At 47.7% G+C, this 20626-nt stretch overlaps 1 protein-coding gene across 1 annotated transcript in view; it reads right to left on the bottom strand.

The window, feature by feature from the left end:
* Positions 1-20626, bottom strand: part of NXN (nucleoredoxin) — a 204370-nt gene that overhangs the window by 28488 nt on the left and 155256 nt on the right. The window contains exons 2-5 of the mRNA XM_049860022.1: positions 19791-19908; positions 15788-15921; positions 15183-15283; positions 13195-13301 (exon numbers count right to left, since the gene is read on the bottom strand). Coding sequence (XP_049715979.1) covers positions 13195-13301; positions 15183-15283; positions 15788-15921; positions 19791-19908 — 460 coding nt within the window. The remainder of the gene's footprint in view (positions 1-13194; positions 13302-15182; positions 15284-15787; positions 15922-19790; positions 19909-20626) is intronic.

Genomic DNA, 20626 nt, shown 5'->3' on the forward strand with positions numbered 1-20626 from the left:
TATGACCACACAGGGCAATGCTCTGTATGACCACACAGGGCAATGCTCTGTATGACCACACAGGGCAATGCTCTGTATGACCACACAGGGCAATGCTCTGTATGACCACACAGGGCAATACTCTATATGACTACACAGAGCAATGCTCTATATTACTCAGGGATTCATACATACGCAGTAAAAATGTGAAAACTGATTGTGAAGGTATGCATTAAATTTAGGGTGGTGTTTCTCCCCAGGGAGAAGGAAGGAGAACGGCACCTCAGAAGTATACAAGAACCTCAGCTTTGTTTATAAGCTCCCATTTGTTTACATTTTAAAAACTTGAAGCAAAAACGTCAGTTCTGGGTGGTGGTCACACAGGTGCTTATTACATTATTGTCTGCCTTTTCTGGTTTTCTTATTTTTCATGTTCTCAAAATGAAGCAAAACAGAACACCGAAGCTGCTCAGCAGCTGCTGAGGTGGCCCCCACCTGAGGAAAGGCCTTCCCCAGGCTGGTGGGGCCAGCCCCCGGGGCCCTACCAGCCTGCACCAGCCCTTTAAATACTGAAATCTGTCTATGCCAAAGCAGCAGAATTGGCCCCTTGCCTTCTACTGTCTGAAAAATACCATCTCCAAGTATCTCATTTTTATATAAATAGATTTTTATATAAAATAGCTTCTGTCTAGACAAATCCATTTTTTTGAAAGAGGGCAAAGGAAGGGAAGGAGGGCAGGGAAAGGAGGGAAATGGAATAGGAGAAAGGAAAGGGGGAAAGGAGAAGCAAAAGCAGAAGACTAGGGAAAGGTACAAGAGAGAAACAAGACAGACAGATTCTGACCGCCTCCAGACCACCAGCACCCAGCTGCCCTCCTCCCAGGGTGTTCCTATTCTCCATTATCCACCCCAGACCCTACACAGCCCTTGGTCTCTGTGCCCTCCCCAGAGGTTGGGGGTGGGGGAGAAAGGAGCCAGGGCTCCTGACCCAAGAGAGAAGGGGCTCTAAGCCTCCCTGCAAAGAACACTGTGTTCTCTGACAGCCAAGGATTAGTTAGACAATTGCTAATGAGATTTGCCTTTGGCCAAGTGTGCCTAAACAGTTTTCTCAGAAAGGCATTTTTAAAAAGCTTATGAGGCAAATTAGCTATATGCATAAAGCGCTGGGAGTCAGGAGGCCATATGACTTGGGGTAACCCAGTTACTCCTACTAAACAAAGGAAATGGATGAAGGTCAAAGGCCAGGCACTGGGCATCGCAAGGTCCTTGGTGACTGGCCTCAGTCCCAGCACCCAGCCCTCCAGCAGCTGCAGGACCCTTGCCCTGGCCAGCCCAGAAAAAAATCATCAACAAGGCCTGCAGCAGGTCTTGCCATCCTGTGGAAGGGATAGCTCAAGGGACATGACCTCAATCTATCCCATCCCAACAGACATGTGCTCATAAGGACGCCTCACACCGTTGGCATTTTGCAAGGTCTCCTTCACTACGCTGGCACTGGCGATACTTGGAATTCAGGGAAGCTCAAGCCAAGATGCTCATAGGATTCCAGGCTCCTTTTGCATTACTTGTTTTCACCCAAGCCTCTCAAGATCACACTGGAAGCTCTGCCTTCATGTGCCTCAACATACAAAGTGATGTCAGATCAACATATTCCCTCACTATAAGGCAAAGAGACAGGCCAGGGTGGCGGTGGCTCTCCTTGGGTGCAGATAGGGAATGCTACCCGGTGCTGCTCTGTGGAAGAACCTTCATCAAAAAACTTCAGGATAAGACAGAAGGTGGACTGACAGCCCAGTACACATGGAGAGTCAACAGGGAACGTAAGCTCCCCCAGAAACAGCCCCACTGAATTTGCTGACGACCAGACACTCTTCAACATAAGAATACCTGCACTGACTGTATGTATATGTGTGTCTGTATATACACATACATGTTGTTGTTGGCTGCCATCAACTTGGCCCCCAGCTCATGGGGTCTCCACGGATAATAGGATGAAATGCTGCCTGGTCCCGTGCCAGCCCCGTGATCGGTTGTGGACCGGACCATTGAGATCCATACGGTTTTCACTGGCTGATTTTTAGAAGCTGATCACCAGGCATTTCTCCTAACCCGTCTTAGTCTGGAAGCTTTGTTGAAAGCTATTCAGCATCACAGCAACATGTGTTGACAGACGGGTGGTGGCTGCGCACAGGTGCCTTGGTGGGGAATCGACCTCAGGTCTCCTGAGTGGCGGGCTAGACTTCTACCACTGAGCCATCGCTACCCCAGATACACAAACGCCATACACATAAATATGTCAGTCAAATGACCTTGGAACTTGTAACCACAGAGTCACACAAAGCTCAGAACTATTCAGATGCAATACAAAAATGATTTTAAGAGTTTTGTGATGCTATCAAGAGTATGAAAGAATACACAATTCCTTCAAGTTCAAAGGAATTTAGAGCTAGATTAGAGACATTTAAAATTCCTCAGAGCCAAAGAAAAGCAGTCTGGGAAGTAGCTGATGGCTTCCAAGAGTAGAGAGAAGAATTGAGAGATGGTAGTGCTGAAACCAAGGGGCCCAGCAGTGCAGTGGTTAAGAGCTCGGCTGCTAACAGAAAGGTTGGCGGTTCAAACCTACCGGCGGCTCCACGGGAGAAAGATGTGGCAGTCTGCTTCATGAAGACTACAGCCTTGGAAACCCTGTAGGGCAGTTCTACTCTATCCTGTAATGTTGCTATGAACTGCAATCAACTCTGGCAAAGGTAGTGCTGAAACCAGGGACGTGGACTGCGAGGCTTTGAAGGCGAAGAGGGCCATCTTATTTGGAGGGCAAGGACACAGCACTGTAAATAGGGCTATTATCTTGTGTGAAATGCTGGACAAATGTAAACTCAACAAGCTCAACAACTTCCAAAGTTTGCTTGCAATTACGTAATTATTTCCTTAATAAGAAAGTATATCTCAAACCTAGGATGATCGGAGTCCCTGTGGTGCAGGTGGTTAAGCGCTAGGCTGCTAACTGAAAAGTTAGAAGTTCGAGTCCACCCTGAGCACCTCAGAAGAAAGGCCTGGTGATCTGCTTCCCCCAAAGCAGCCACTGAAAACACTACGGAGCACAGCTCTACTCTGACACACACGGGGTCACCAGGAGTCAGGACTGACTTGATGGCAGCTGGCAGTAGTGGAGGAAGAAATGTGAGTCAAACCTGTAGTATTAATGTCTTAGTGTGTCAAAAAAAATCTGTGCATATTTGGTATTTAAGTTCAGTATTTGTATTCATTTAAGAAAATCTGGCCTATTAGAGTAACAGGTTGGCCTTGTGTAATTGAGAAATTGACTTAGACTTGTGACTTTTAAGTTGAAATCCTATAACAGTGCTGTCTTTAAAGAGAACTTAGGAACCAACATATTTATAAGTTTAATTTACTAGTTAATATACTTACTTAAGGACTTGGGAACACTCTGTTTGTGCTTCAGATAAATAAAGCATTTTAAAAGGTTTAAACCTACCAATTCAGTTTAAAATGTCTAAAGGCATTTAACTAAGTGGGTCCAAACATTAATCTCAAAGACCTCTAACAAGAAGCTACTAAAATTTCCCAGACGTATAAACAGAATTGCAAGATGCACAAAGCAATGTTAAATCAACATTAGAAGCTTTATTTGTATTTTAGTAAATCAAATATAAATTTTAAAACCAAAGTAAACCTCTGAATAATCTTTCCAGTTGACAACAGCCTCCCAAGAAACTCACCTTTGCCAACACTGACGCAGGCGATGCTGACTCGGGGTGAGGGGGCCAGGAGTGGGGAAAGCCGCCCCAGGCTGATGTACCAGAGAGGTTGTGAGACAGCTGAGGGCAACCTTGGCAGCCCCAGAGCCCGATTCTGGACTGCTATGACATGGAGCGTGGAGGCCAGGAGCTGCCCGGCTTTCCTGCACAGGCTTCATAGACTCTAGATCAAAATCTTCCAATTCAGGAAGCCTGGAGGGTCCCTGAGGGTCCCCAGGCCAATCCTGTCCCTCTTCAGATGAGGAAACAGAGGCCCAAAGAGGGGAAGTGGCTCCTGTAGGGCCACACAGCTGCTCAGTGGCAGAGCTGAGGCTAGATGCCCTGTCACTGCTTTCTTCCTGGTCTGACCTTGCCATGGATTGGATTATATGTCTCCCCAAAAATGTGTGTATCTATTTGGCTGGGCCATGATTCCCAGTATTGTGTGATTTTCCTGTATGCTGTAAATTCTGTCTCTAGAATGTTAACGAGGGAGGATGGGCAGCAGTTGTGTTAGTGAGGCAGGACTCAATCTATGATATTGGACGGTGTCTTGAGGCAATCTCGAGATACAAAAAAGAGAAGCGAGCAGAGAGACAGGGGGACCTCATACCACCAAGAAAGCAGTGCTGGGAGCAGAGGGCCTCCTTTGGACCTGGGGTCCCTGAGTGCAGAAGCTCCTAGTCTGGGGGAACATGGATAAGAAGGCTGACAGAGAAAGAAAGCCTTCTCCTGGAGCTGATGCCCTGGATTTGGACTTTTAGCCTACTTCACTACGAAGAAATAAATTTCTCTTTGTTAAAGCCATCTACTTGTGTTATTTCTGTTACAGCAGCACTAGATGACCAAGACATACTTCTTCCCAGGAATAGGGCCCAGGGGGTGAGGGGGCTAGGAGAGCATCTGGGGGTGAAGGCACAGCCAGGTGGTCGGTACCTGCCCGGGGCACTCCTACCGCCCCCTCTGCTTCCTGGGGCTTTCTCTATCCCCTGCCCAAGGGTCATCTTTACCCGTTAGCACCTGGCTCAATGCTAGACACATGGCAGATGCCCAGGAAGGTTCACTAAAGAAAAGCCCAACCAAATAAGAAAGGAAGAATGAACCAAAAAGGAAAGAAAGTGGGGAAGGTACACCCCATGAGGTCAGGGACCTTTGTCTTTTTAGTTTCATGAACAGACAAGTCCCTGGCATACAACAGGCACACAATGACATTTTGTTGAATACATACATGAGCAGGAGCCCCTGGTGACCTCTGAGAGGCTAGCTGCAGCTCAGTGCTGGGGCTGGAAGGAAAAGAGGCGAAGCAGCATCCATGAGCTTCGTGAGGGTAGGGACAGCGTCTGGGGTCCCCCACACCAGCACAAGGCCTAGTCATGGTAGGAGCACCGCTGGTGTTTGCTGAGTGATGAACGAGGAAACCAAGGCAGTGCGAGTGTTGTCTGAGGACTTGGATGCTTGGGAGAAAAACAGATGGGATGGTAGCTCGGGGCTGATGGAATTTTTTCATGGCTAAAAAAGCTGCTAACTGAAAGCTTGGCAGTTCGAACTCACCAGCAGCTCCATGGGAGAAAGATGCAGCCATCTGCTTCCATAAAGATTCCAAACCCAAACCTGTTGCCATCGAGTCAATTCCTACTCATAGCAACCCTACAGGAGAGAGTAAAACTGCCCCATGGGGTTTCAAAGGCCGTAATCTTTATGGAAGCAGACTGCCCATCCTTCCCCCTTGAAGTAGCTGGAGGGTTCCAACTGCCGACTTTTTGGTTAGCAGCCAAGTGCTTTAACCACTGAACCACCAGGGCTCCTTCCTGTAAAGATTATTGCCTTGGGAATCCCATGGAGGGCATTTTACTCTGTTCTATAGGGTTGGTATGAGTCAGAATAGACTCAACAGTAATGGGGTTTAAGAAAGATCTGAGATATCTTTAGGTGGAGAAGAAGGAGCTAATAAAGAGAGACAAGGATGCAAGAAATAGAAGGAAAAAAAAGGAAGAGGCAAGAACGAGACCCTAGAAGAACAAGGGTGGAGCATTTTGCAAACCAGAAAGAAGAATGGGGCTGGCGGAGACACAGACATTCTGAGTTATGGAGCCCAATGAAATAACAGGTGCCTCATGGTAAAGGAGGTGTTATGGATTGAATTGCGTCCCCCCAAAACATGCGTCAACTTGGCTAGGCCATGATTCCCAGTATTGTATGATTGTCCACCATTTTGTCATTGATGTGATATTCCCATGTGTTGTAAATCCTACCTCTATGACGTTAATGAGACAGAATTAGAGGCAGTTATGTTAATGAGGCAGGACTCAATCTACAAGATTAGGTTGTATCTTGAGTCAATCTCTTTTGAGATATAAAAGAGAGAAGTGAGCAGAGGGCAGAGGGTGGGGGGGATTCCCTCATACCACGAAGAAAGTAGTGGCAGGAGTGGAATGAGTCCTTTGGACCCGGGGTCCCTGTGCTGAGAAGCTCAGGGGAAGAGTGATGATAAGGACCTTCCTCCAGAGTTGACAGAGAGAGAGAAAGCCCTCCCCTGGAGCTGGCACTTTGAATTCAGACTTCTAGCCTACTAGACTGTGAGAGAATAAATTTCTCTTTGTTAAAACCATCCACTTGTGGTATTTCTGTTATAGCAGCACTAGATAACTAAGACAGGAGGGAAATGGAGGGAATTCAGGAGAGTTGGCCAGATTCCCACTAAAGCAGAAGGTCTGCAGAGGAGGGAGGTGGGATGTGATGGAGGCTGGAAGAGAAGTATGGAAAAGGGACGAGTTGGCCACTGTAGGAAAGGGCAACAGGGAGAAGACCTCAGCCCACTGTCATGGAATGAGGCCCCAGCGAGCCCCATCACTCCTGCTTTCTGTACGAGGCGTGTTCTCAGCAACCCTGCCTCTGCCCCCAAATAGGCTATGAATATTCTCTGCCTTCTATTTAGGCATAGGCAGTAGGATGCAAAAACTCATCTGATCTTGTATTTCTGAGAACAATGCTGCTGACTGGTCAGGACAATATAAAATGCTGCACAAAAACTTACCAAGAACAAGTACCTCTACTACATCCAGACTCCTAATGCCTGTGGTGTGATGGATCACTTTTGTGTGGCCTTTCTTACCATAGTCGTAACTCTCCACCAAGTGATTGGGTGGGACTGTGCAAATAAGGTAGTTATGGCCCACCAAGGAGATCAGTCAGTTTTTCCATCCACTAGGCTTAGAATAGGAGCCCTGGTAGCACTTTGGTTAAGAGCTGTGGCTGCTAACCAAAACGTTAGCAGTTTGAATCTACCAGCCACTCCTTGGAAGCTGTATGGGGGCAGTTCTCCTCTGTCCTATAGGGTTGATGTAAGTTGGAATTGACTCGACAGCAACGAGTTAGGCGTAAAATGAGCCATCCCAGAGGTGGGAAGGAGAGGATCTCACAACCATCAAGGAAGAAGAGTCAAGAGTGGAGCGTGTTCTTTGGACCCAGGATCCCTGCACTGAGAAGCTCTTGGAACCAGAAGACCAAGAGAGAGACAGAATAGAAAGAGAAGAGAGAGAGAACTGTATCACTGAAGACGGTGAGAAGCTGTGGCACAGAAATGGGGGCAGGAGAAGACTGGCAGTAGATGGTGCGTGGGCTTACGGAGCGAGAAAGCTGAGAGCCTTCAGGCAAAGGTTTACTGGTGGAGAGAGATGCCTCAGGGCACTTATCAGCAGAGCTAAAAGAGCTTTGTAACACTTACCTGAGCAGGGCAGAGGCCGAGGGGCCAGAGAGAGGAGTGCCTGCAGGCATGGCTGAGAAGAGGCTGTCCTGATGGAAGAACTGTATCCTGAGCACTCCTGAGCCTGAACTATAACCTATTACTTCCCTAATAAACCCCAAAACTGTGAGTATGGTCTGTGAGTTGTGTGTGGCCACCGCAATGAATTATCAAACCCAGCAGAGAAGTACAGAGTACTGTGGGAGGGACGGCTGGTGTCAGAATTAGTAAAAATGGCAGAGAGAGAGGTATGCCTGACTTCCATTTCGTAGGAATCAGCCTTGGGCTGTTGATCTTGAGTCTCCTTCCTCCTTGTGAAGTTAGAGGAGGTCAGACGCTGCCCCCACGTCACTCTTACAATGCCCATGGATTACAGATCCTCCGAAAAATGACCTTAGCAGAAGATAAATGACCTGGCGAGGCTGGCGGGGGAGCAGAGGCAGGGAGACAGACACTGGGCTGCAGAGGCCGCTGGGCCAGCCTGAGGCCTGAGGCCTGGTCACAGTGCCTGCTCAATACGTCCATCAGAGGGAGACAGACACTGGACTGCAGAAGCTGCTGGGCCGGCCCGAGGCCTGAGGCCTGGTTGTAGTGCGTGCTCAATAAGTCCGTCAGAAATATCAGCAGACAACCTGCCTCTGGATTTCTCGTCCAGTCTGTTGCAGTCATCTAGTGCTGTTATAACAGAAATACCAAAAGAGGGTGGCTTTAACAAACAGAAATTTATTTTCTCACAGTTCAGGAGGTTAGTAGTATGAATTCAGGGCACCGGCTCTAGGGGATGTCTCTCTCTCTCTCTCTGTTCTGGGAGAAGCTCCTTGTCTCTTTTCAGCTTCTATTCCTAGGTTCCTTGGCGATCAGGTGGTGTGCATCTTCCCCTTCCTTTGTGCTTGCTTGATCTGCTCTTTTATATCTCTAAAGAGGTTAACTTAAAACATACTGTACACTAATGCTTTGTTATTAACATAATAAAGAAACCCCATTTCTAAATGGGACACAATTCAATCCATAACATAGTCTAACTTAAATGTCACTAATGCATTGACCTCCCCTTAATTCCTTAATCAAAACTTTCAAAAGGTTCCCAAAGTCTAAAGGATCAAGTCCAAGGACCTCACCATGGCCATCAAGGCCCTCTATGAAGTGGCATCACCAGCCTTACTGTCCATTCTGCTCCAAGAGCACACCACTGGCATTCCTACTCTGGCCCTCACCCTGAAATGCCCAACCCCTCTATTCAAACCCCGCCCATTCTTTAAGACCCAGCTCCAGAGCCACCTCCTTCAGGAAGCCTGTCTGGCTTGACAGCTCCAAGCCAGCATGTCCTCTGAACTTATACTATTCCACTGTGTGGCCCTTCTTTGAGACAGATCCTGTGTTGCTGTTCTGCGTTCTTATTTCACCATGTCTCAGTGTATCTCTGGCTTTATAGGACACAGGCAGACAGAATCAGGGCCAGCAGGCAGTGTCTGAGAGACTGCTTGCAACAATGAGTCCTGACACGTAGCCTAAGAGGCCAACGAGCAAGGAAGCAGTTGGCACAAAACACTGTGATAGGGAGAATCTGAGGAAGCACGAGATGGGGGCTGGAACAGTAGACAGAGCAGGGCACTAAGCTAAGAGAGCCTAGAACAGATGGGGTGGCATGTATACCATGGAGCCAGCAGATGCGGAGGCCCAGGTACAGGGCTGGGCCACAGAGGACTCTCACAGCCTAGTCTGGGTTCTGGATGAATCTCACATTCTGTTAGTGTAGCTTGGCTGGCGGGCTACTGCCCACCCAGGGACAGGGCCTCTGCAGATCAGCTTCTGGTCCTCAGCTGAGGACTCCTTGAAGCTGGGACCACATATGTACTCCTCGTCTCCACACAGCCAGGCCCCTAAGAGGTTACGCCAAATGCACGAGTCTCTGAAAGCTCTTCGTTCTCTTGTTCCTCAGTTGTGGTTGCCCACTTTCTGGCTGCCTGGGCCACACCTAGCAACTGCAGCTCCTACAACTGTAATATTTATGTGTTTACGACTGGAGAATCAGAAAGCAGATTTTCTTTTTCTGCTTTCTAAAGGCAGGCATAAAACTACCATTTAAATTTTTTTGTGCCCTGCCAGTGTTTTACAGAAAGGCTGTCTCTAGTCTTCGCAGCAGGTGTCCAAAAATCGTGTTCAATTGTAGAGTTCTCTTGATCTCTCCTTATGGGATGGCTCTTCTCTGCCTCCTCCCCATCTCAGACTATCTCACAGCACAGCAAAGGCACAGACTGCCACCCCCAACTAGCTATGCGTTGTAAACATTGACCTTTGGTAATCTGTTAGTTTCAGGTGACCCCACGCCCTTGGCATTGACCACCAGGAACAATGCATCCCCAACCAAAGACTGTTGTTGTTAGCTGCTGTTGAGTCGATTTCTACTCATAACCAGTCTATGTTGGTGCAAAGGTTAAGCTACGGGAGGGTTGGTGGTTCGAACTTACGCAGCAACTCCACAGGAGTTCCTGTAAAGATTACAGCCTAGGAAACCCTATGGGGCAGTTCTACTTTGTCACACTGGGTCATTGTATGAATCGAAAATCAACTCAATGTCACCTAAAAACAGTGACACCCAGAGATGGGCAACTTCCTTACCTTGGAGAACAAAAGATTCTTGGCTGCATAGTGCTGGAAAAGAAAATGCCTCTCTCTGTGCGGAGAGGCTCCCCAATCGAGCAGAGGGTTGAGTGAGGCTGGGTACCAGGCTCCCCTCCCTGGGACAAGTGTTTTTTAAACACTCATACAAAAATGACATTTATTTGACCAGTACTTTTGAATTCCTACAGATGCCATCATACCCAGCTTTTTAGTTACTTCCCAATATAAACCTTATCCTGTGCACCCAAGGGCAGCACTAGGTGGCCTTTCTAGTTTCTTATTTCCCAGAGGGCTCAGCACGGTGAGCACTGAGCGGTTCGTTGGAGCTCCCGAATAGAATCCTATGCATTTAAATCTATTCCACCTTTTTGTCCAAGAAAGGCTTAAAGAGGCTTTAAAAAAAGATGCATGATAGAATCCAGTAAGAAAAGATGAAAATATGACCCTGAAGGGAAAACAAGGAAGGAAAGCTGGGGTCGAGGTCATGCACAGAAATGGCCAGCTCTGCAAAATTGCTAAAGGGAGTGACACATTCAGCTCTGAGCTTTCTAGTGGCTGAAGTAAAGAAAGGAATTGTGATGGCTGGTGAAATTCCAACGGTACCAAAGATTATAAACAAAACCCCACCACCTCCTCAAGGGGAGCTCAGCTTTTGCTGGGCACTCTAAGAGCATTTCTGGAGAAGAAACTCCTACAAGCAGGATTTCTAAGTTAAAAGTTTTTGTAGATTTTTAAGGCCTGTGCGGCATATTGCTAAAGCACTTCCCGGAAAGGCTGTCGTGATTTATAGTCCCCCCAGCAGTCTGCTCTCTTCCCCACACTGGGTATTACCTTTTTTGGGGGTGGAGGGACGGGGGTGGAGTTCTTTGCAAATGCAATAAACACAACTCCAGTGTTTTCACCTATAAATCATGAAAGTAAATTATGAAGACTGTCATCCATATCCACACTGATAACATCATCGTGGTTTTTTGGGAATTGCCTGCCTCTTATCTTGTACATGTTTTCTGTTAACTCGTTTCTCTCTCTCCCTCTTTTTTTAACTGATGCCTAAGGAGAGCTCAAGGAGCCCTGGTGGTACAAAGGTTCAGTGCTCAGCTGCTAACTGAAAGGTTGGTGGTTAGAACCTACCCGGTGGCTCTGTGGGAGAAAGACCTGGCAATCTGCTCCCATAAAGATCACAGCCTAGAAAACCCTAGGTGACAGTTCCACCCTGTCATATGGGGTTGTTATGAGTCAAAATCGACTCGATGGCATGTAACAACAACAAGGATAGCTCTTTTTCTGTGAAAGATACTGAGTCTTTGCCAATCATGTGATTAATATTGTTGGTTGCCTTTGTTTATCTTTTTAATATCCAAGAGTTTATCTTTTTCAGGTAATAATTTTTTTCCCCTTTTCTGAGTTACTTGTCAGTAAACAAAGGTTTATTAAGCACCTACTCTATGCCTGACACTATGCTGGGTGCTGGGTTATAGTGATGAACAAAACAGACTTGGTCCTCAGCTCTAAGTCAGCTAAGAGTCTGATGAGAAAGGCAGGAAAGAACAAATAAAGCAAGACATCACTAAAGAAAAACATAGTGCTTGCTAAGTGATACAACGAACTCTACCACCACCACCAACACTAACGGTTAACTAATACTTTCTGAATGGTTACAAGGTGTCAAGCACTGGGGGTAGGTGATGGGTACTGCAGAATAATCTCCTGAGAATAAATTCCTACAAGTGGGGAATTTGTAGGGACCCTGGATTTACAATAAGACTGTATATAAACAATCCCTTAATCCTCACAAACACCCTATGAAGTTGAAGCCTCCCAATGTTACTGAGAAAACGAAGGCTTAAGACAGGTTAAGTAGCCTGCTCAAGGCTACTCAGCAGGTGGTAGGGCCAGGGCTGCAGTGTTGGTGGCCTAGACTAGGGAGGTGGTATCAGTGAAGGTAGAAAGAAATCAGGCAGGAAGCAGTACCCCAGGCAAAGGTCCAGGGAGGCCAAAGCCCAGAACTGGTAGCACAGTTGACATTGTTCTTGGTCTGCACCTCTAAGACGCCTCCCAAGCCACTAGTGAGGCATGCTCCACAGCCCACAAAGTCATGCTGTGTGCACATTCACATACACACACACACCCGCACGCACACGCACGCACACACACACATGGGCTGGCAGGGGAGATAGGAGGGGCCGGAGAATGATTGAGAAGCCTTGGTAAGGGGAGCCAGAGGGAGACACACAGCAAAGACATCTGCTGATGTGTAAGGAGGATTAGAGAAAACCCAGGAGAGTCCCAGTATTGCTAAAACGACCAAGATGGAAAACACATGCTTCTCGAAGAGGAAGGGCACGGCTGCACCTATTTGGGGCTGACCGGGATCTGGTACTCTTGATAGAAAAGGAACCCGGTTTAACTCACATAGGCCAGTTAAGTCTTCACCAAGGAAAACCTGGCTGGGTGAAGGCTGGGGAGAAGTATTCACACGATAAAGAATAGGAACACAGTTGGCCTAGTTAAGAATCATCCTTTCTGAAAAACACCATCGTTAGTATTTCAAGTTGTAGTTTCAAATCCCTTAGGAAATAAGTTTTCTCACCGGATACCCACTTAGCCCTCACTATTTGGCTTCAGGAACCGTGATAAGCACTTTACACGTATTATCCAGTGAATGCTCCCAGCAATTCTTGAGGCAGAGGTGTGTTATCCCCATTCTGCAGATGAGAAAACTGAGGCTTGAAGACTCTGAGTGATGGAGCCAAAGATCGATCTTAGGTCTGTTTGACAGTAAAAACCCTGGCGTGGGGCTCTGGCCTAAGATGCCCCCCAGGCCATTTGGGAGCGTGTGCTCTAGGGCCCCAACCACTTCAGCCTACTCTGCAGGGGGTAAGAAGTAGCTATCCTGCCAGGAAAAACAGCCTTATTGAAGTATAAAGTACATACCATAAAATTCACCTCCAGTCATTTTTAAGATCTTGAGAAATATAAGCATTCATAGAATAAAGATGCTCTTTGCCCCCTAAAAGGAAGGTCAGAGATGCAGTGAGCCAAGACGAGCAGGTCTCCAAGCAGCCCCACGGAGTCGGGGCCCAGGAAGCCTACCTTGGATTCCATACAGCCGGTTGAGGCGCGACCGCCGGGCCTCGTCGGTGTAGGGGACAGCCAGCCAGGGCATCTCACTGAAGTACTGCTTGAAGGACTCCTCTGACCTACAGAGACAGCAGACACCCAGAGAACAAGGCTCTTTTACCCCCACTGCACCCCCACTGGGTTCCCCCGCCTTCCACTCAGCTGCATGCAGGCCTCTACAGATGCCGGGATTTCTAATGATCCTGCTCCTCAGGCCCCAGGCTACGGGAGTGCTCTAGTCCACCCATTCTGGTTTTCCTCGAGGAGCAAACACCTCCAAAGAAAGGGGGGCTCTCAAACTGAAATGCCTGGCTATTGCCACAGCCCTCTCTCCCGCATCCCACCAACTGAACTCACGCCCTGCTTTTCACTTTTCAACCTGGGCAGGCCTTCCTTAGCCTAGATGTGCACAAAGATACCACATTCCCTGTGGTACTTCTGATGTGGGTGCCTAACAACGAGGTGTGCCAAGACCACACATTTACACCAAACATAAACTGATTCCTCCTACAGAAACCTTTAACAAAGACAATCCAGTCTATTGAGTGAAAGCAGATCAGTGGTTGCCTGGCGTTTGGGGCCTGGGGGTAGGGAGTGACCAAGAAGGGACGCCATGGAATCTTCCAGTGAAGAGAATGTTCTCTATTTTGATTGTGGTGATGGTTACATGGGTGTGTGTGTGGGGTGGGGTGGGTATGTGTACATGTGTCAAAACTCACTGAACTGTACACCTAAAACTTATGCATTTTACTATACGTAAATTATGCCTCAATAAAGTTGACTTAAAAAAACTTCAAAAAGGGGCTACTCCACCCAGCATGCCTTCACACTTGCCCACTCTCGCGCCACTGTAATGGCAAAGCCATGGAGCAGTGAATCGGGACCACCCGCTCAGAAATGAGCCCGGGAAAGTACAGATGCCAAGAATACAACAATGCACAAAATGCCCTTAACATGCTGACATCTTAGAGACCCTTCTGTGACCAGAGGCAGAATCATAAGTGCCTGGTGTTGGGTCTGAACTGGGGATGGAGTTTTGAGATGAAGGAAGCTCACAGATGAGTAAAGCCAGCGAGAAGGCAAAAGATGGCGGAAACAAGTTGAAAGGACCTGACTTACTCCAGGAAGAATTTCCGCCCTTTTTGTTTTTGTGCTCCCTCTGCCCTGTACAATCTAGCAGCCCCCAGACAAAGTATTTGCCACACCAAAAAAAAAAAAACCAAACCCAGTGCCGTCGAGTCAATTCCGACTCATAGCGACCCTATAGGACAGAGTAGAACTGCTCCGTAGAGTTTCCGAGGAGCACCTGGTGGATTTGAACTGCCGACCCTTTGGTTAGCAGCTGTAGCACTTAACCACTACGCCACCAGGGTTTTTTGGTTTTTTTGGTATTGGCCATAGCTAAGAAAAAAGGGTTGCATAGCCAATCCCAAAACCAAAACCAAACCCACTGCCGCCGAGTTAATTTCAACTCATAGGGACCCTATAGGATAGAGTAGAACTGTCCCATAGGGTTTCCAAGGAGAGCCTGGTGGATTCGAACTGCCTACCTTTTGGTTAGCAGCCAAACTCTTAACCATTACGCCACCAGGGTATCCAATCCAAGGCAGGTGTCATAGTCCACTCATCTCTGGCTTTTTTTCCATCCTCCCCACCTCCTCATACTTTTAACACCACACAAAAAGCTGAACACATCAGAAAAATGCACTCTAATCCCAAATACCCCAGAACATACCCAAGTATCTACAGCAAGGGCAGGTTTCTCTTGGCTTCCCTTCAGAAAATGACATCACTGCATGTGAAATGTACCAGCCTCTCTGCCCAGAACCCTACCTATCTTCGGCCACCCCCATCTCCAAGCCCTGCAATAAAGACTTGAGAAGAGGGAGGAGAAAGAGATGGACGTCACCCACTGACAGGAAAGGGAGGCCGCCCTTGCCGGCTTTACCAGCACACCTTACCTGTCTGCGCTCACAAAGATGATCTCAAATTTCTGGCCCGACTCCTTGATCTTCCGGTAGGATTCCACCAGCACCCGGGTGAGGCTCCGGCAGGGGGGACACTGAAGGAAAGAGTGGGACCCCTGCTGCGTTAAGCACCTTCTGCCCGCCCCCTTTCCTAGCCGTTTGCCATTAGGGACCGGGTGAACAAGACTCAAGTAGGATGGGGCAGCAAAACCCAGCTTACGAAAGAGGCAGAGACAAATCCTCCTCCCTTAATGGCAAGCATCCAGCATAGGTTCCTCCCCAAGCCAGACAGTTTGCCAGCAGGCAGCAGATAAAACTATCCCCCTTAGGGACCATTAGAAGCTTCATCAAAAGGGGTTAGGGGAAATATCCTTTAGGCCAGCCAAAAAAGGTAATTTTCCTACTGCTGTTATCATTGATAAAAATAAGCACTTATGACGCCCATAGTGCACTGGGCCCAGCAGGAGGCAATTACGCCAGCACTGGGGCCCGGAAATTCCAGCCTGGGCAGTCACATCTCCAGAAGCTGACCACAGCTGGTCTTGGCAACAACATCACTGCTTCCATTGGTCTGGACACAAGAGGGACCCAACACTCACCCAGTGTGCAGAGAAATAGACTCCCACGTGAGACCCCTCCAGGCTGCTGCTCTCCAGGGACTGCCCGTTGTTTCGAAGCAAGGGCCCTGCAATGACTTCTCTGAAGGGTTTAGGCCCCCAAGGGAATTCCAGACCTGAAACAGGCGACAGATGGTGAGAATGTTAAGATGCTTCATCATGGTCTCTGACCCCGGGAGGCCCCAGAGCTTCAGGGCACCACTGCTTTAGCCCTGGAAAGTATTTGTCAGCACATCTATTTAGCATGGTATTTAGCGCAGGATTTGCAGCTAAGACAAAGGGATACTAGCAGAACTCATCCACAGCAGAGGCCTGCCGCCACTCAAGGCCATTCCTCCCAAGTCTGGATCATCATAGTGTGGTCATCCCCTGGGGTGCTTCTGTAACGTACACACGCCCAGGATGCACCCTGAGCCTTAGGCTTCAGGGTGCAGGGACACAGCTGAGGAAAACATTTTGATGGTTCCTCAAAAAGTTAAACACAGAATTATCATAGGACTCCACAATTCCACTCCTAGGTATACACCCAAATGAACTGAAAGCCGGGAATCAAACAGATATGTGTACACTAAAGTTCACTGCAGCGTCACTCACAACAGTCAAAAGGTAGAAGCAATCCAAGCGTTTATCAGCAGATGGTTGCAGAAACAAGATGTGGCTGAGGTGAAATCAGTTTCTTTGTGTGGCTTTTAGCCTCAGGTCTTCGGAAGCACAACTTGAGAGATTTTCCCCTACACCCTGAGGAGTTACCTTTGCCCTAGTTTTCTACCCCAGGGAGTTTGTTACTTTTGCCCAGGTAGATTGACATTTCCTGGGTAAACTGTAAACAATTGGTTTGATACTTTTTGTCTGGCCCTGGGCTGCAGCCTGCTCTGTGATTGGTCTATTTTATGCACCTTGCAAGGAGTGGTCAATGTACTTATGCAAATGAAGTGAATGTAGCCTATAGAGAGGGGATTGGTCAGTTCATGGCCCTAGTGGGAGGGAGTTTGCTTATACATGCAGCCAATCCCACAGAGGCTAGCAGAAAGAAAGCAGGAAGGAGAAAAGGAAAGAGAGGCAAGAAGCAAGAAGATGCCGAGAGAGAGGATGTGAAGAGCCTCCTAGAAGAACTGTAACCTGAGTCAAGGGCTATAACACTGAAGACACCGAGAGGCCTGAAGGAGCTCTGCGGCAGAGCCAGCAGCAATAGGCCCAGGAGGAGCTCTTCGGCACTGCTACGCTGGCTATGAGCTGGGGCAGTTGGCAGTGGAGAGGCCAAGGGCAGGGAGGCCAAAGGCAGAGAAGCCTGACCTCAGGGCTCTGCAAGGGAGTGTGCACAGCAGAGAGAAGGGCCTGCTTGCTTGCATAGCTGAGAGAGCTATCCTGCACTGAAGAAGCTAGACTTTGTCTAGATGCTTCGTGATACTGATTCTCAGTTGTAGCCTGTTACTTCCTTAATAAACCACTTAACCGTGAGCATGGTCTGTGAGTTCAGTGTGGCCACTGCAGTGGATTATCAACCCCAGCAGTGAAGTAGAGTGCCGTGGCGAGGATGGCTGGTATCAGAAATGGTGAAGAAGTCGGAGAGTCTGACCTCCACCTCAAAGGAAATTAGCTTTGTGCTGAAGGTGATTCTCCTCCTGAAGTTACAGCACTCTAGGTGCTACTAGACCCGTACAGTGGTATATCATACTATGGAATATTATTAAGCCATAAAAAGGAATGAAGTTCTGATATATGCTACAACATGAATCTTGAAAACATTATGTTAAGTGAAATAAGCCAGATACAAAGGACAAATATAGTATGATCCCACTTATATGAAAAGGCCAAACCAAACCCATTGCCCTTGAATCTATTCTGGCTCATAGCGACCCTATAGGACAGAGTAGAACTACCCCATAGCGTTTCCAAGGAGCACCTGGTGGATTCAAACTGCTGACCTTTTGGTTAGCAGCCGTAGTGCTTAACCACTATGCCACCAGGGTTTCCCCACTTATATGAGGTTCTTACAACAGGCAAATTCAAAGAGACAAAGTAGAATAGAGATTACCAGAGGCTGGGAGGAGGCAGAGAAAGAGGAGTAACTGCTTAGTGCATATGAGGTTTTCTTCTGTTGGGATGAAAATATTTTTATAACTAGATAGAGGTGATGTTTGTACAGCACTGAACATACTAAACGCCACTGAATTTTTCCCCCTTAAAATGGTTAATTTTTTATGATCTGAATATAATCTCCAAAAACCAAAACAAAAAAACCATCCCAGGTAACTCTGGTGATGGACCAGGTTCAAGAATCCTAGCCTTGGGTATTCACCATGAGTTTATCAATTCCAGCCCTGGAAACTCAGTGGTTCCCACCTCTGAATGCCTTTTGGAATCAGCTGGGGAACTTGAAAATATGACGTCTGGGCTGATATTCTGATTCAGACATTCTGATTCAGTTGGTCTGGGTTGGGGCCGAGGGAACTAAGTAAGAATTTAAGACTAATACAAATCCACCCAACGCAGATGGTCAACATTCTGATGACACTTCAGCCCCAGGCAGGAAGAGTAAATAACAGGCTCCCAGCTCACAGGGTGGTCCACAGACCACCGCCTCAAAATCGCCTGGGGAGGGGGTGGAGGGAGAGAAGCACAGGGTGAAAAACGCAGGCGGCCAAGGCCACCCTGAAACAACAACGGAAGTCAAATTCTCTGGGGGTTAGGCCAGAGAATCTGCATTTTTTAATACACTTCAGAGTGATGTATTTTGTATGTGTATTTAAATTTGAGAAGAAAAAAGACCTGGTTCCACCATGCCTTGGTCTTTTACTGAGGCCAATTCTTTGAAGCGGGATGAAATTTTTACTGCAAAAAGTTTTGGCCAGAGTTGAATCCTCTAATTGGAACAATAAGTAAAAGAGAGATCTTACAACCCTTTCATCACTCCGGTGCAAGGGAAAAAGCAGCAGATGGTGACCAGGCACAGAGTAGGGGACCCCAGCAGCTCATGCCATGCATGGCCATGTCGCTGGTCAGTAAGGCCAAGGCCAGGACTCAGGCAGCACCGAGAAATGGGGGCTAGATTCACCGCTGAGGCCAGGAAAGCAAAACAGAGACTGCTGACCTTGTTATGGTAGTATTATTGTGAAAAAAATCACTTAGCCTGCCTTTAAGCTTGTTAAAGACTGAATGGTATCCCCCTAAAATATGTGGTGAAATCCTGTGTACCTGTAAAGAGGACCTGTTTGGAAACAAGGGTGTTCTTTTGTTATGTTAATGAAGTCACACCTGAGTAGGGTGGGTACTAAACATTATCACTTCTGAGTTATAAAAAGAACAGAATAGACAGAGACACACCTAGGGAGAAGGCAGAAGCCAGAGAATGTCAAGGAACACCAAGGAAATCCTGGGGCTACTGACAAAAAAATGACCTTCCCCTAGAGACTGTGAGAAAATAAATTTATCCTCTTTAAAGTCATCCACTTGTGGTATTTCTGTTACAGCAGCCGGAAATTAAGACAAATCTATTCAAAGGAACTAGAAGTCAGTATCTGGGCTATTAGGAGCCCTGGTGGTGCAGAGGTTAAGCGCTCACCTGTACCACAGAAGAAAGATGTGGCAGTCTGCTTCTGTAAAGATCACAGTCTTGGAAGCCCCATGGGGCAGTTCTACCCTGCCCTATAGGGTCGTTAGGAGTCGGAATCGACTCAACGGCAACGGAGTTTCTGGGCTCTTAGCTGCTTCATAACAGTTTCTTTACCCTTCAAAGCTGAACTTCCTTTTTCAGATTCCATCTCCTTTGGCCCATACGTAACAGCCCCCAGGGGAACATTATCATTCTTTTAAAGATCTTAACCATGACCTAGAAAATACTATTATTTCAGCAAGACAAGAATACTCTCTACACAAGCAAACCCATGTACATTTACTTGATGTGTATGCTTTTACCGTGGGGAGGAGGTGGGGAAGGGGGTGTGTGGGGTAATCAGAGCAGAGGACGGACATGCCAAGGTTCTACCTTCCGGGTCATCGCGGATCACCAGCAGCCCGTTCCTGCACACGACCTTCCCCGTGGTGGCGTCTAGGAATATTAGTGATGGAATGTTGGAAATTCGGTATTTGTTCCAAAGCTTAAGCTATAAGGAGAGAAGCAAAAGAAGGTGGTTAGTTCCAAATCAGAGTTCTGTCAAGCTCCTCAGGCCTGAGGGTAGATAAACTGGACATTACTAAGTGCAGAAAGGAAGACTTTGATCCAAAGCAAGGGCCGGCTGGCCTGAAAGGGACTCAGTTATGCTTTGATCCCACCTGCTGTCTGTAACAGTGCTGGGGACCCTGAGTCCCACCCAGGCTCAAGCTGTGACAGAAGTTGATGGAGGACCTCTCTTGTCCTTATGGTTGTTACCTGCTGTCGAGTCGGCCCAACTCGTGGTGACCCCATGTGTAACGGGGTGAAATGTCACCCAGTCCTGCGCCATCCCCGTGATCAGTTGCCGACTGGACCATTGTGATCCATGGGGTTTTCACTGGCTGATTTTTGGGAGTAGATTGCCAGGCCTTTCTTCCTAGTGTGTCTTAGTCTGGAAGCCCACTGAAACCCATTTAGCATCATAATAACATACAAGCCTCCACTGGCAGAGGGGTGGTGGCCACACATGAGGTGAACTGGCTGGGTATTGAGCCCAGGTCTCCCGTGGAAAGTGAGAATTCCATCACTAACCCACCATTGCCTCTTGTTTATCCCAGGAAGTCTGTTCTCTCCTACCTCTCCCACTGGCACTTTCTCTAAACAGCACGAAGGTGGATTATGCATCTTTAGAACACAATCAGGCCCCTGCCAGGGGATTAAGGAGGGAA

The sequence above is a fragment of the Elephas maximus genome, chromosome 19 (genome assembly GCF_024166365.1).
Source record: "Elephas maximus indicus isolate mEleMax1 chromosome 19, mEleMax1 primary haplotype, whole genome shotgun sequence".
NCBI classification, from domain to species: domain Eukaryota; kingdom Metazoa; phylum Chordata; class Mammalia; order Proboscidea; family Elephantidae; genus Elephas; species Elephas maximus.